This window comes from Diadema setosum, chromosome 17 (genome assembly GCF_964275005.1).
Source record: "Diadema setosum chromosome 17, eeDiaSeto1, whole genome shotgun sequence".
NCBI classification, from domain to species: Eukaryota; Metazoa; Echinodermata; class Echinoidea; order Diadematoida; family Diadematidae; genus Diadema; species Diadema setosum.
Window position 1 is genome coordinate 13,040,508 of NC_092701.1, and position 16,184 is coordinate 13,056,691.

Sequence of the window (16,184 nt, forward strand, 5' to 3'; positions counted from 1 at the left end):
GTTCTTATCATCTACAATTCAAACTTTGTTAGATGTTAATTTTCTTAAATATGTTTGACAAAAAAAGGAAAGTATGTGGGAGAACTTAAATTCCCAAAAGTAATATAACCATATACAAATAACAGAGCAAGATTTATGCAGAGTCAGCTGATCACCCCCCCCCCCATAAATTTCTAAAAAAGCTCAGCCAAAATGGGGTTAAACTCACATAAAGAAGAATAGAATGATATCGAGGGAAGTAACCCAAACTTGCACTCGGCGTATCTGCCATGGCGTGATAGGGCCCCATTGTTCCTGTTCTGTGAGAAAACATGATGGCGGAAATAGTCTGTCCCAACATTGTGTATCAGAAAGATTTTTTTCTTAATGTGATTTTGGCATTGTTTGTATATATCACTACCGAGTGAGAGGGATCCAAATTTTGTGTTATTACCAGTAGCTTCATTTTGTTTAATAGTGAGGATGCTATATGATCTTGTTTGAAGTGGTGAGGTTATTAAGGTACCAAACCTTGGTGGGTTTTTTTTTTTTTCTTTTCTTTTCTTTTTCCTTTCAGATGAATCCGGATGTTACAGTTTTAGCGTTGACTTTATTCCAAGTATTCATGCAAGATAACCTTTCTTTCCTGTTATGGTTCCATGCAAAGCAAGGACACTTTCATGAACAAATTTATACATTGTCAATGATCTCATGGACAATGTACTGGTTGAATGTTAGTTCTTTCTTTCTTTTTCATTATAAATGCAAGATCAAAGATGAAAATTCTGTGGTGTCATCAAACACAATAAATGCTGTCAAAGATGAAGTTTTGATCGCTTTATTTTCTTCTAACCTCACAGATTGAAAATTCAGAATTACAGTGGGAGATTCCTATGAGTGACAAGGCTGAAATGTGCTATTAAAGACAATCAAGCAAAACAAAATAGGCTCGTGTAGCTCGTAGAAGAGCAGGATGCAATCTACAAGACAGGGCCAGTACAATCTAATGCCACCGTGTAGAATCGTCAGCCAGGTATCCTAAGGCTTGACCTCAGATAGGGCATCATACAAAACGTGAACCTCCTACCAATTAGAATGGATTTATTGATCGTTGGGCAATTTACATCTCACTTTCTTCTCGTCTAGCTGTCAAGTTTTATTCTCGCCTTATTTTCCATTGGGATCATTCCCTCAGATATGAAAGGCATTGTGGTGAGAGGGGAGAGAGAAAGCGGAAATGAAAGAAAACATCATAGCATACAATCTTTACATAATAGTGTGGAAGTTGCTAGACAAATGAAACTGCATACAATTGATTTAGGTAACACCCTAGAATTCCAGTGCAAATTAGAAATGATAATGATAATAGTAACAATAATAATTGCAGTTATAAAGCGCTTTAATATACTGATGTTTCTAAGCGCACAATCTATCGTAGGGCTCCCAGTTTGCTCACATTTATCACTAGAGACAGTTAAACTTGGTATTTGGGACACAGCTGACACAGAAGTCTTGCTTGGATGAAATCTAGTAGATGTGAACTATTCTTCCCGGCAATTTTATTGTGTAATTTGTGATCAATAAAGATATCAAATAAATCAACTAAGATCCTGAATATTCATAATATGCAAATAAATCAACTGACAGCCTGAATATTCAAGAGGCTTGGGAGGATCTCAACAAAGGGCAAATTACTATTCATGAGTCATATGTTAATTACTATCAAGGGTGACTGCTAATAAATATTCATTGATTTAAAGAACCAATCAGGAGAAATAGAGGAAATTCTAACAATGGCTCATGTACTGTACTGATAGGACATAAAGATGCGTGTGGGTAGGTATAGAAAGAAAGTGTTTGTGGGTATGAGAGTGGAATGTACTATAATGTGAAAGGGAATTTCAGAGTTGTGGTTGACTGGTCAAATGACCTTCTGCAGGGGTCATGTGATTTCTACCCAGTGGCTAGCCCAAACTCACTACTTGATGGAACATTTCCTGCTTGAACTTTAATTGTTATTCAGTGATCTAATTATGGACCTGCAGTGATCCATTTACCGATATCCTAAGTTCTACATGTATGTTGCAGAGATTAAACATTTTATATACAGTGTCATTTTTACTGCCTTACTTCCATATGCTATGATACAGTGGAAACTTGATGTAAAGACATTTGATAACAACATTTTCGATGTAACAAACTAATTTCTCCGATCCCAGTTACTTTATTTCCTTTCTTTTGTATTGTTTAATGACTACTGATATAACAAAATATCTGATGAAAATAAAGAACAAATTGTCTTGGTCCTAAGGATGTCGTTATAATGGTGTATGTTATACTGAGTTTCCACTGTATCTTGCTTTTAATTCTACACAAGGGTAAACAAAACACAAAATGGAATCACAGATAGATGTGCATGCTGATCTATTATGTCTCCAGGTGAACATGTTCTCTTCTTTCCGTCCCATACAAACTTGTACCTGCAGGTTTTTGACAAAGTAATCAACGTGTGAGGAAGGAATTTAACAAATAGTGTATGATTCACCTAATGATAGAACAAGTGCAAGAGATAATTGTGTTTGAATAAAAGAGGATGGGTGCTAGTATCGAAACCAGATACCTCACAAATTGCAGAGGAATGTTGCGTTAACACCATGTTTCCAGCGGCCACGACAGTCACGTTTCAGGCTACTGTGGATAAAATGGGATAGATGTGAGACAACACGGTGAGATGGGATGGGCAAACCGTGACAGGTCGTGATTGCCATGGATGCCGTGTCAGATTTTTAAACTGAAAAAAAAAAAAAGTTGCCACAGCAGTCTCGGTGCTAGTGAGAAATCTTGTATGCCGTAATAAAACAGGGTGAACGCAACAAAACACGACAGCATGTGATAGGCCGTAACAAAACTTGGAGGCTGTCCGTAGCAGGCCGTGACGGAAAATACACGTAATTGCTAGTGTTGCCTGACCAGACGCTGTGAGAATAGCGTCTGATAGCTATGTGTTCGCCGGGGCGAGGACTGAAATGAACGAAACTAAATGCAAAGAGGGGGAAAACAGGAGAATGTCTCATCTACCCATGGCACAGTACATTTCGAGCAAACAGGGCTGCCATGGCCGCTGGTAACATGGTGTAAAAGCAGCATTAGGGAAGGCAGTGTGAGGCCAGCCCATACAGCAGGGTCCAGGAGGAGCGCTGTTGCTGTACTGCTCTGAAGTTCATGTATATTACGGTTCGCCAGTTGGCCACGGGCCAGCCTCGGACAGACCACCCAGCTTTCATCTGTAACAGGGGACTTTACAATATTGTCAGCACCTATTCATAAATCATAAATAATGATGAGGTCATTTGCTTTTTGACGGTATCCATTGTGGAAGTTAATGAACAATGGTGCAAATATTAGGTAATGCCATAAGATGATAAGAAAACCAAACATGAACTTGGTACATGTGTATACACAACCATGATGTTAATGATAGTGTACAAGGCAATACCAATGTTTTCAGAATTACTAAAATGATCACATGTATCTGCATGAAAGAATGTAATGGTTGAGATTTTGTTGTTGTTGTAATTATCAGGATTATTACCACTATTTTGATAATGTTTAATATTATCTGGTATTGTGCATGCAACACATGTGGTACCAGTCTTGTAGTTTGGTATCAAGTCATATGTTTCAGTGAGGTTATTTAACAGGAACTTGCAGTGGATCTACTACTGTACGAGCTGAAATTTTCGCGGTGGTTTTATTTTCGCGAATTTCGTGAATCGCCTTTGAATCGCGAAAATAACAACGCGAGAATAACAAAGTTCAGTTAGACCCTCGCAACCGCGAAATTAACAGCACGCGAAAATGTCCTCCAAGTAGCAATTCGCGAAGATATCTGTACGCGAAAATTTCAGCTCGTACAGTATAATAGCATACTCTCAACATGATATGATTGCTATAATGATAAACATTGTACCATACCTTTTGATAATGAGCAAAATATTGCTGTAATGGCATCCCCTTGTGCCGAATGGACCATACTTTTGTGAAATGTTTCAGTCGATTAGACAACGCTGTCATGCTGTATCAGCATTGATTTACCATTGCTTATTTTGTTCTATTCTGCATTCCACAGAAAAAGCAGCTGAGGCATCGCGCAACTTTGCGCAGCTGTGCGATGAGCTGCGTCTGGTGGACAATAGGCCCGACCCGGTCAAAATGCGAAGGAACTCCCTGCGCCGACGCAGCACCTTCTTCATCCCCGAGCAGCTGGACAGCGAGAATCGCGTCATCAAGTCGCACAAACGGCAGATCGCTGATCTCAAGCTGGCCTTCACAGAGTTCTATCTCAGTCTCATATTGCTGCAGAACTACCAGGTGAGGTGTTGTACCGCTCTCGTAAAATCGTTTGAAATGATGGTCGTAACAACTGCCTCACTCACCAATCATGACTTGTGACACAAATTTATGTACGAATCTGCTCTTAGAGAGAGAGCATGTTTAGTAATAGTTAAGTTTTACCCATGTTTCTTCCATCTTTAGATATTCAAGTTAAAACATAATAGAAGACAAGTTGTATTTTAACAGGAGTATACAGACTGTATGTTTGAAATGTGTCTATCTCGTCAAACCTGTTACGAGCTAAGTGTACAGTTCCACACTCATATTTAGTGTCCACAAACTTTGTTGTGCATGCTTTCTGTGCACTGTGGACTACAACGTGTGGATTACTTGTGATGAGAATGTAGATCATTAAGGAGTTGCAAAAATCAAGTTTTTCACCATTTTACAAAGAGGGAAAATTCCTCTCTATAAGTGCATATATGTCATGTTGCTCTTTCTACTAATTTTAGTGTCTAATGATTGAAAAAAGAAATGCATGCCATTGAAAAAAAAGAAAAAAAAATCTAAAGTTGCACTTTATGCTATAACTTATAGTTGCTGAGTACATTCACAGCTCACCTTGTGTGTACGATCTTCATATCCTGTGAAATATGACCTCCCTACTTTCTGCCTCACATTAAGAAGACCAGTTCGGCATAGAATTATACATACAATAGACATCCCTATGAGATATTGTGCTCACTAGCACACATATGAGTGTGGAGGAATGAGTCTTCATTCAGGGGAAGATACGCTGTATACATAGATTCTTTCACCAGACAAGGAGTACATGTGATGTGATGGGATGGGCCATCATTCAGCCCTTCTCCTTCATGATCACCCCCATCAAATTGGATAATGGCCGTGGCATCCAGTCTCCTGGGCAGTAAACAAATATTTGAGCCGTCTGCAATTAGGTCCGGAGATACATCTGCATCCTTGTGAAGATGCAATCAAGGAGCAAATTGTCGTGAGACGTCCCGTAATTGACAATTTCCCACTGAAGGCCCTGTCACAGTTTTTAGTAAATAACGTCAGCTCAGTAGTAACTTTGCTATGATGTTTTGTTTGTTTCTGTTTGTTTTCTGCAATGCCCGTGTGGTTCACACAATTACTATACTTGGCAAGATTGTATTGATGACTTTTGGCATCAGATTGGCCCTTCAACACTTGATTTTCCTGCCTAAGGACTGTGTCTACAGAGTATGTGTATAGATGTGCATAATGTCATCTATACAAACTTTGTTATACAATATGATGTACACTATCTATACGTAGGTACATATTACTGTATATTTCTTTGAGCAAGTGCATGTACCTGTTTTATGAAGTGTTTAATTGCAAAAACTGATATATACATGCATTATGTAATATGTATATATGAAGAGTTTATTCGCAAAAACCGATAAGTCCATTTTTGAAGATTTTGAAGTACGGTCTCTGTCATATAGTACAAAATAATACCTTTTAAATGATATATTGGTCACTACATATAAAGGTACATTTTTGAAGTTATGGTCAAAAGAAGCAAAAATTTTCTTATTATTCTCTTTATTTTTCTTGACCTTTAATCGCAAATATCTCCATTTGGCAAATATGGACTTATCGGTTTTTGCGAACAAACTCTTCATATATATATATATAATTTTTTATCAACTTAAGATATTTGGGATTACAAAGGAAATTTTTGAAATATGTGATAATTTTAACAGAATCTTTAGAGATATATTTTATGTTTAATGTAATAAGTGCATGATAATTGAAAAGATTAACTTTTTCTCTATTGAATGATGACCTCCACTAAAGAAACTTCTAAAGTTTTAAGCTTTTCATGTGTACAACATAATTCCCTCCTGCAAACTCATCCATGCTGTACTTTGATCATGGTTGATATGCTAGGAGCTCAACTTCACTGGCTTCCGCAAGATCCTGAAGAAACATGACAAAATGCTGAACAACCAGAGCGGGGACCACTTCCATGTGAACAGGGTCCAGAACTCCCCGTTTCACACTGCCAAGCAGATCAACAACATAATAACGGAGACAGAGGTAAGATGATGATAATATTGATAGTGATCATTTTGTCGTGCGCATGGCAGATTGTCATTAATGCGCTTTCCCAGCACATGGCAGATTGTTGCTAGGCCGTGGGAGTGCACATAACAAAATTCCACCATGCGTGGGGAAGCACGTTAACAACACTCTGCCATGTGAACGACAATTTATGGTATACATGTACAAATTGCTCATCATTATTGAATATGTACAATGTACTTATTCACATGCCAACATAAGAAGTAATGTTACTGAAATATTTCACATGCAGTACTGTACATAATCAATGGCTTTCTGATTTCAAAGTCTTCAGATTATATGTTAAGATTTGACTGTCATAAATAAGTGAGTGTTGCCGCCAGCTATGTGATATTACCTATGATGGTGGAATTTCAGTTATTTTGTTGTTGTAGTCGTGCCTACTTTGCAAATGTGTTGAAAAGCACATTCTTTAAATTGCCCATTTTATCTATATCACAGACAGCAATAGCAACATAAAAAGTCATTTTGTTGCCTTGCTAAAACTACAAAGACTAAGTGAAATGCACAGTCTGTGAACATACATGTAGTTCCATGTTAACCTGTTGAGGACGGTTTGATTTTGCTACAACACGCATTTCCCATAGACGCTTCCCAGAGTATACTCGGGACTCGTCCTCATCGGGTTAAAGGGCACAATGACTATACAGCAAATGAGAAGGGTCATTAAAATATCCACAGAAAGGTCCATTGTTATTTTCCTCATGCTACAAACCTTTCAATGTTGAACCAGGTGATTTTACACAGAGCACTATAGAGCACTGGATCTCATGTCCTTTGCTCTCATTTGAAAATATGATGGGTACTGCGTATTCAAAATATCGTCATTCCAATTTGAATTCTACAAGAGCTGAATAGAGGAATAGCTCACAAATTATTTTTCTCACATGAGTATACATGTAAGATGTGATTGTGTAAATATCCAGGGATGTTCACTTCACTTGGTTTGGTTGGACTAACGATTAATCTTCCAACTTTGACCATATGTATGTCTCAACAGATGTGGCATGCTAAAGTGTATACTAGTTATACCCCCGCCAAACGAAGTTTGAAGGGGGTATATAGGAATCAGCGGACGGTCGGGCGGTCGGTCGGGCGGTCGGTCGGTCCGTTGCAAATCTTGCGTCGCGAACTACTTCCTCAGTTTTCAACCGATTCCCATTAAACTTGGCACAGATGTGTGCCTTGGGTTGTAGATGTGCAAGACATATTTTTTGACAGTACCCAAAAGTACGTTGCCATGGTAACGGCATATTATGGGCAAAAATGGGTACAAATCTTGCGGCGCGAACTCCTCCCACAGTTTTTGATCAATTTTTATGAAATTAGGTACAGATGTTCATCTGAATATGTTAATGTGCAAGACACATATTTCCGCAGTGGCAAAAAGTGCGTTGCCATGGTAACGGCATGTTATTGGTAAAATATAGGGCAAAATGCTTCATGGCAAAACTGCTTCATCAGTGTTCTTCCAATTCTCATGGAATTCATATTGAATGTTTGTCTTAGGATATAGGTCAGCATGACACATTTCTTGACAGTTACAAAAAGTATGTTGCCATGGTAACACGCTCACATATGAGCCAAAATGATGGAAAATTTTGTGTTGCAAACTACTTCCTCAGTTTTTGCCCAATTTCCATGAAACTTGGTACAGATGTGTGCCTTTGGTTGTAGATGTGCAAGACGCATTTTTCGACAGTACCCGAAAGTACGTTGCCATGGTAACGGCATATTAATGGCAGAAGATCAAGGAAAGATCTTGCAGATTTAACTACTTCCTCAGTTTTTTGACCAAAGCTTATGAAATGTTGTTTTGACCAAAGCTTATGAAATGTTGTTTGGCGGGGGTATAACCAGTCGCTGTAGCGACATTTCTAGTTTATTTGGTCAATGCGATTGACAGTATTAAAGTTTCTTGTTTATGCAGATGACCTTGAAGTCAACATGCATGTTTTAACTTCCAATCTGTCATTGCCAAACTTCTTCCTTGTGACGTAATTGATGTGATCGATGCACGTCTCCTAACAGATTCTTTCCATTTTTCTTTCTCTCCTTATTTTTGCCCATTTCTGCAGACTCTGTACATCAATGAACTCGAGGCTGGGAACAGGCAGAAGGCCATGAGCAAACTGAGGGTACCTCCTCTCGGTGCAAAGGTACAGTGACTTTAATGCCTTCTAGCCAGTGCAAGCTGAACACACATTTAGGCTCATTATTCTGAAGGGAATGCCCTGAATACTAGTAAGCCAACTTATTTTAAGGATAAATGATAGTTTCCATATGAATGCATAAACTCTGGATTTTTGCTGTAAAATGGAGACATGCTCATGAGAATTGTGTTAGATAATGCTGTGGTAAAGGAAGTTCAATTGGTTAACATATCAAAAACATTTAACACGTAACGAAATGTTACCAAAATTAAAAGTACGCTAGCAGTATTGTAACCTCAGAGCATACCCGATCGTGGATGCTACTTGATGTTTTGTAATTGATTACATTGATTACATATGTCCTGCCATAAGCAATATCCATCACACAAGAGTGAATTGCATGCAGCTTGTTAGTTGTATTCGACTCAATGCTACTCCTTAGGTGTGATTCGATCAGTTGTGTACTACTTTGCACTGTAGTCACATTCTACCTGCCGACCACTGAATGGGGAGAGCGCTTCAGGAATAAAAGTAATGCACCACGATCAAAATCATTTTACAGTTTTGATCTCAAAATACTCCAAGACAACTTATCATCCTGGCAAATCACATCAACCACACAAGTTTCTTGGTGGACCCTTTCAATATATTGCAAGCAAATTCCAAATGAGGGTAGATGAATTTTGAACCCTTCGTAGAAATATGGTTTAGCTTTTTTAAATAGATGTCCTGAATGTGACAAATTTCTCACACGATGATGGGATTCAGATGTAGATACCAGTGATGTTTAGTGATGTAAATAAGATTGATCTCGAATGGTCATGGTAATTATATTCTAGGAGTTCGGCATTAAAACTTCATGTCCAGATTTGACATGCATACATCACATCAGGATTCCTCTTACCAAACTTGCCACACCCCTATTGTCTATTGCCACACACATGACTTTGCCTGTAGGTGCAAGTGATTTTAGCATTGATAGGGCATTCTGCAAAGTTTACATGATTTTGATATCCACTTTGCTATTGCTGTTGCATACCTGCCAACTGCTCAGTTTTAACCTGAATATTCAGATTTTTCACTGAAAGAAAACATTAATTTCAGTGTGTTTTGATTTTTTGGAAATATCTGTTAATAGTAAAGTATATGAAAGTTATGGAAGTTCAGATTTTTAAGTAATTTTTCTTTGTTTGGTCAGATTTGTTAAGTCTCAGGGTTGGCAGGTAAGTTATTGGCTCTTCTTGCACACATTCTTTGGACCAAAGTGATTGTTAGTGCCCAAGGAAGGAGGCACAAAAGATACTAACACGTTCGGAAATGTTCCACTCATATAATTTGAAAATTGCTTTAATTTTTGCCATTGTTTACAATCATATAACCTACAAACTGGTATAACTTTTTTGAAGGTACAACAGCAGAGATATATGTTATCTGCCTGCCGTGGTGTGTGTGAAAACATGATTTTTGTCAAGCCCACCGGAGGTGAGGGGAAACTAAGGGATCGCCTGCGGCGTCTGTCTGTCCGTCGTCCGTCCGTAATGCTACAAAAACTTGAATAACTCTCTACTGAGGACTTTAATTTCAATCAAAATTGGAGGGAAGAGTTGTTATACAAAGTTACACATTTTACCGAACGTGACGGTCACCTGATGGTCAAAGGTCACGGGCAGGGGTCAATGAATTTTAGGGCCCAATGTGAAGTTTTTACGGCGCGTTTCGATTTTGGCTCATAACTTTTGATCCCTATGTCCGTTTCTGACCAAACTTGGATGGTAGATGTCCCTTGGGGAGTTGAAGTTCATCACAAGGTCAAAGGTCACAGACTGGGGTCAACAAACTTTTAGGGCCCAATTTTAAGTTTTTACGGTGCGTTTCGATTATGGCTCATAACTTTTGATCCATATGTCCGTTTGTGACAAACTTGGCTTGTAAGTGTCCCTTGGGGAGTTGAAGGTCACCACAAGGTCAGAGGTCATAGGCGGGGTCAATGAACTTCCGTGAGTCAGAAAAACATTCATTTCTTCTACGCGAATGGGCGAGACACATTTTGGCATTTGCCTTGTTTTCAGGATTGTGGTTCAATTTCTTTCTCATTTTCTCTCTCTCATAATACAGTGTATATTTTCGTAGGCAAAGGCCACACATTGTACAGTGTATTCAGCTTGAAAACCAAACAGTGATACACATTTTGCCATGTTTCATGCATGTTTAGTTCAGCAGACTTCATTAGAAGTTAGCCTGTTGTGGATTTTTATGACATTATATGTCAATGGGTTTGTTGTCATCAATCCTGATTATGCAAGTTTGGTTAATCTTTACTTTCTTCTTTTTTATTCCGCAGAACATCAACTGGACTACATTCAGAGTGGGGCTGTATCTGGGAATATTTACAGTATTGTGTTTTGTAGCGGTAGTTGCAGGTAAATGTACACTGTATTTTTTATTTTTTCCATTAATTCATGCTCTCCTAGGAGAAGCCGAATGTATATTCTTGCCAAGCTGGAAAGAGATTTGTTTTAAAAGCTAGGGTGTGTTCATTTATGGAGCATGAAATCAAACAAATATGTATGTTTTCACTGATTTCAAAGACATTGATAGTACCATAGTTAATGTAGCATCTTTTGATACGAACTTGTTGTCACTTAATGAAGGCAAAGGTAGGAATGGCTGAAATGTTTGCTGCTAAATTTTTCTGTGTCTCTAACAGTTTTAGGATTTGGGCCACCTCTTATTGTACTCTGATGTAGAGCTTCATAGCCAGAGGCAAAGTCCCCCACCCCCTCCCCTCCCCTCCCCTCCCCTGCCACCTTTTTCTCTGTACTGGAAAGGTTGCTGTAATGAAATACTTACTAGACCTGATGAGATTCACATGTAACCTTGAATTTCTATGATGATTGCAAAAGTCTTGTTCAGAACATGCATAATATGTTTTTTGCTAGCAAATACAAACATGGAAATATTTGCATTATTGATACTTTATGTTTTGAGAGAAAGAAAATATGAAAGAGAATCCATATGTGAGTTCTTTGCCATGATATATTACCATAATTTTCACTATCTTTACAGACTTCTGGCCCAATATTAGCGTATGTGCATTATGAATTCATGGGCTGCAGCAATTATGCTTGAATTTCACGAAAGATGGTGTATAGTCCTTATGCAATAATGGCATGAATAGCTTATGTTTTAAGTGTGGATAGTTTTTGTCTCGCCCACCGGAGGTGAAGGCGAGACTAAGGGATCCAAATGGCGTCCGTCCGTCGTCCGTCGTCCATCGTCCGTCCGTCGTCCGTCACAAATGTTAAAGTTTACCTGCAAGACTCTCTTATGATGCATAACTTGGCAACTGTTACAGCAATGGCACCACACTTGGGTGATAGAAGCACTAGGGGTATCTTCATGTTATGGTGTTGTCGGAGGTCATGTGATGATGTCAAAGGTCATTTGAGGTCATATATTAAAGAGTATGTGCAAGACTCTCTTTTGACAAATAACTTCACATAAGTTGCTTGGATTACAACCTAACTTGGGTCATAGATGCACTAGGGGTACCTTCATGTTATGGTGCTGTTGGAGGTCACAGGATAAGGTCAAAGGTCATTTGAGGTCATACGTTAAAGTTTACTTGCAAGACTCTCTTATCACACGTAACTCGACACATGTTGCTACAATGGCAATCAAACTTGGGTGATGGATGCACTAGGGGTACCTTCATGTTATGGTGCCGTAAGAGGTCACATGATAAGGTCAAAGGTCATTTGAGGTCATGCGTTAAAGTTTACTTGGAAGACTCTCTTATCACACGTAACTCAGCACATGTTGCTACAAACTGTACAATGGCAATCAAACTTTGGTGATGGTAGATGTCTCTTGGGAAGTTGAAGGTAACCACAAGGTTAAAGGTTACAGACGGGGGTCAACGGACTTTTAGGGCCCAATGTTAAGTTTTTAGGGCGCATTTCGTTTATGGCTCATAACTTTTGATCCCTTTGTCCGTTTGTGACCAAACTTAGATGGAAGATGTCCCTTGGGGAGGTGAAGGTCGTTACAAGGTCAAAGGTCACAGACAGGGGTCAACAAACTTTTAGGGCCCAATGTTATGTTTTTAGGGCGCGTTTTGATTGTGGCTCATAACTTTTGATCCCTATGTCCGTTTGTGACCAAACTTGGACGGTAGATGTCCCTTGGGGAGTTAAAGGTCATCACAAGGTCAAAGGTCACAGAAAGGGGTCAACAAATTTTTAGGGCCCAATGTTAAGTTTTTATGGCGCATTTCGATTATGGCTCATTACTTTTGATCCCTTTTTCCGTTTGTGACCAAACTTGGATGGTAAATGTCCCTTAGGGTGTTGAAGGTCACCACAAGGTCAAAGGTCATAAGCAGGTCAATTAACTTCTGGGAGTTATAAAAAATATTAATTCCTTGTACGCGAATGGGCGAGACACAATTTGGCGATTGCCTTGTTTCACAGAAATTGCCATTCAGTGAAGAGTACAAGATCTGACAGGCAGACATCTGTGGTAGAAGAGGGGAAATAGTGCCGTGAATATGTGAAAATAGCAGGGAGTGGTAGAAGTTGCTATAGTGGTACATGTACGTAGACAATGCCACCATTGTGGCAGTGCCTACCACTACAGCAACTTCCATCGCTCACTTCTTTTTTCAAATTTTGGAGACCACATCTTTAGTAGTTGGCAGATAACTGTTGTCTACAATGTAATAACATGAATTCAATATCAATGTTTCCATGGCAACAGGCATCCTGATAAACAGCAAGGTGGATAACATGCCGGCGGTCCACATGTATCGAGGCATGTTCCTCATCATCCTCATGATCTTCCTTCTCGGTATCAACACCTACGGCTGGAGGAAGGTCGGCGTCAACCACGTCCTCATCTTTGAGCTGGACCCACGCAATAACCTGTCACACGAGCAGCTCCTTGAGGTACAGTGTTTGAATTGTATAGATCTCCTTCAAGAGTTACAGTCAAACCTGTTGATGGTGGCCACCCAAGGGAGACAAAAAAATATGGCAGCTATTTTACAGGTGGCAGGGTCTATATCATGGCTTTAATCTTAGTGGGAAATTTTTTGAGTTGGCCATATACAACAGGTGGCTGCTATAGACAGGTGGCAACTAAGGCAGGTTTTACTGCATTTCTTGCTGCAGTTGTTGTTGCTGGTTTGTCTATTGGGAGCAGAGAAGAAAGGATTTAAATTTCTCTCAGCTGTAGAGTTTATTTTGAAGAAAAGCAACATACTACATGTACGACTGCACTGGCAAAAAGTTCAAACGTTGATATTGGATGTCCAGATGTAATGGAAAATGATGGGAATGGAAATGTAAACAATATCCCCAACCTAATGCAGTGTAAATATGTTTATTCTAAAGCTGGAATCAGATTGAAAAGAAATTTAGGGTGTAGAGCTTAGACAAATTGATGACATTTTTTTTTTTATACTAATGTAGTCAACTTCGATTATCTTCCCTTTGTGAAATGTCATAAATGTTTGATTTGCAGCATTTCCCTCCACATCTGCATATTGCAAACCCTGTTTCAGGGTCATTTATAGAGTATGCAGTATGGTATTGACCTGTGAGAATGTGGCAATAATTCATGCAGGACATCAATATGAATGCGTCGGGGTTCATTGATAACATTCAGTTTATCACAAGTGTCATAACTAGAGAGCCAATTTAAACCTCTGCTATCGATTTATCACCAATACAAGTTAATCTTAAGTATGATGCATCAACATGTTGCCATGAGTTATATGATTGACAAGGAGAGGAGATGTGCACTGTAGCATTCAATGTCTCATCTCTATATTAGATTCTTTGTTTAGAAAGAGATGCGTGTCCATAGACTCAAAGTCCATATATATTGATACGATACAGTGCTTTATGGCCGGTGTCACGAATAGCGTGAAGAGACTTCATGCCTGTGTGATCTTATCATTGTCATCAAAAGTTGATTACCAGGTATGATTTATCACCTTTTGGTTGATTGACAGGTATGGACAATGGAGGCTTTGTTGAGTTGTGAATTATGTGTCTGGGTTCACATAACTTTAGATTCTTTGTTTAGAAAGATATGCGTATCCATAGGCTCAAAGTCCATATTGATATGTACAGTGCTTTATGGCCGGTGTCACGAATAACGTGAAGAGACTTCATGCCTGTGTGATCTTATCATTGTCATCAAAAGTTGATTATCAGGTATGATTTATCACCTTTTGGTTGATTGACAGGTATGGACAATGGAGGCTTTGTTGAGTTGTGAATTATGTGTCTGGGTTCACATAACTCTGAGTGTCTGTTTTTGTTCTTTGAACTTGGGGCAACTTCTCATTTGTTTTCTTTTTTCATACATGTACATCAATCTGTTATGAACATTGCTACTCGTCATTGAAAATCTTTTCTTTTTTTTTTTGTCAGCCTATGTGTTGATGAGCCGTACAAAACTGTTTGTGTGTGTGTGTGTCTGTGTGCGTGATTGTGTGTGTGTGTATTTATGTTCTCCCAGGGGTTGTTCTATTGAAGGGAAAAATAGAGAATAGTTTTCATGTGCGATACTGTGACCTGCTGTGATAATAAATACTGCCATCAATTTTTTTTGTGTGTGTGTGTTACACTAATGAAACACAAAGAGCTTTAGGGATGTGTCTCGTTACATGCAGGACTAATCTTCCATAAAAGGAGAAGCTCACATGATCTACATGTATGTGGCTTCAGTAGATATGAGTGGAGAAAGAGGCCCAGCTGGATATTGGTCCACCCTGTGTTCACACTGTGCAACAGAGCACTTGATTTTAAATACAGTCTTAGCCCTTCCTAGATCATGGTCCCAAAGACGATGTGCACAAACAGAGGTGTAGATGGTGGTTAGCTGGTATGGATTTAATGTGATGTATTTAAAGTGTAAGAATGCACTGCTTTTTATGATAGTAACAACAAGAGCTCTTTGTATGCAGAATAAAAGATCACAATCACTGATTTTGTGTTAAAGGGACTGTACAGTACTGGTTGAGGTGACGATTCAGCTTGTAACGTTTTGCGAGATATTTAGAAACCACTCTACGAAATGTTTAAGAGCATACAATTCTAATGGGAATCAAAAGTTTATTTGATGAAATGACTGAGATATCTAAAACAAGGTATTAAAAACAAAGAGATCCTATTAAAAGTTGTGGCCTGTCAATTTTATTAGGATCGCTTTTTTGGATATCTCAGCCATTTCAAGGCCAATTTTCATCAAATAAACGTTGAATCCTTCTTTAAATTACATGCTCTTTCATATTTCATAAGAGGCTGCTCATTATCTCACAAAAAAAAAAAAAAAATGTAAGAAATCTGAATCCTCACCTCAACCAGTACTGTACAGTCCCTTTAATGTCCAAATGGCTGGGTAGTCATATAGTGTAGCTTGTCTTCGGATGACTTTGGGTGGAATTGGGGGAGACAACTATTATAAAGAGTGCAACTGTTTATGAATTCATGATGTTTCTAATTCCACTACAGCTATCAACTCTGCCTCATTGTGCGGGAGGCTCCTCAAAAAGTTATCTTTTGTTTTTTG

General features: G+C 38.8%; 1 protein-coding gene across 1 annotated transcript in view; it reads left to right on the plus strand.

Annotated features, from left to right (window-relative positions):
• Nucleotides 1-16,184, plus strand: part of LOC140241225 (xenotropic and polytropic retrovirus receptor 1 homolog) — a 66,453-nt gene that overhangs the window by 32,304 nt on the left and 17,965 nt on the right. The window contains exons 4-8 of the mRNA XM_072320977.1: nt 4,109-4,350; nt 6,256-6,405; nt 8,529-8,609; nt 10,945-11,023; nt 13,362-13,549. Coding sequence (XP_072177078.1) covers nt 4,109-4,350; nt 6,256-6,405; nt 8,529-8,609; nt 10,945-11,023; nt 13,362-13,549 — 740 coding nt within the window. The remainder of the gene's footprint in view (nt 1-4,108; nt 4,351-6,255; nt 6,406-8,528; nt 8,610-10,944; nt 11,024-13,361; nt 13,550-16,184) is intronic.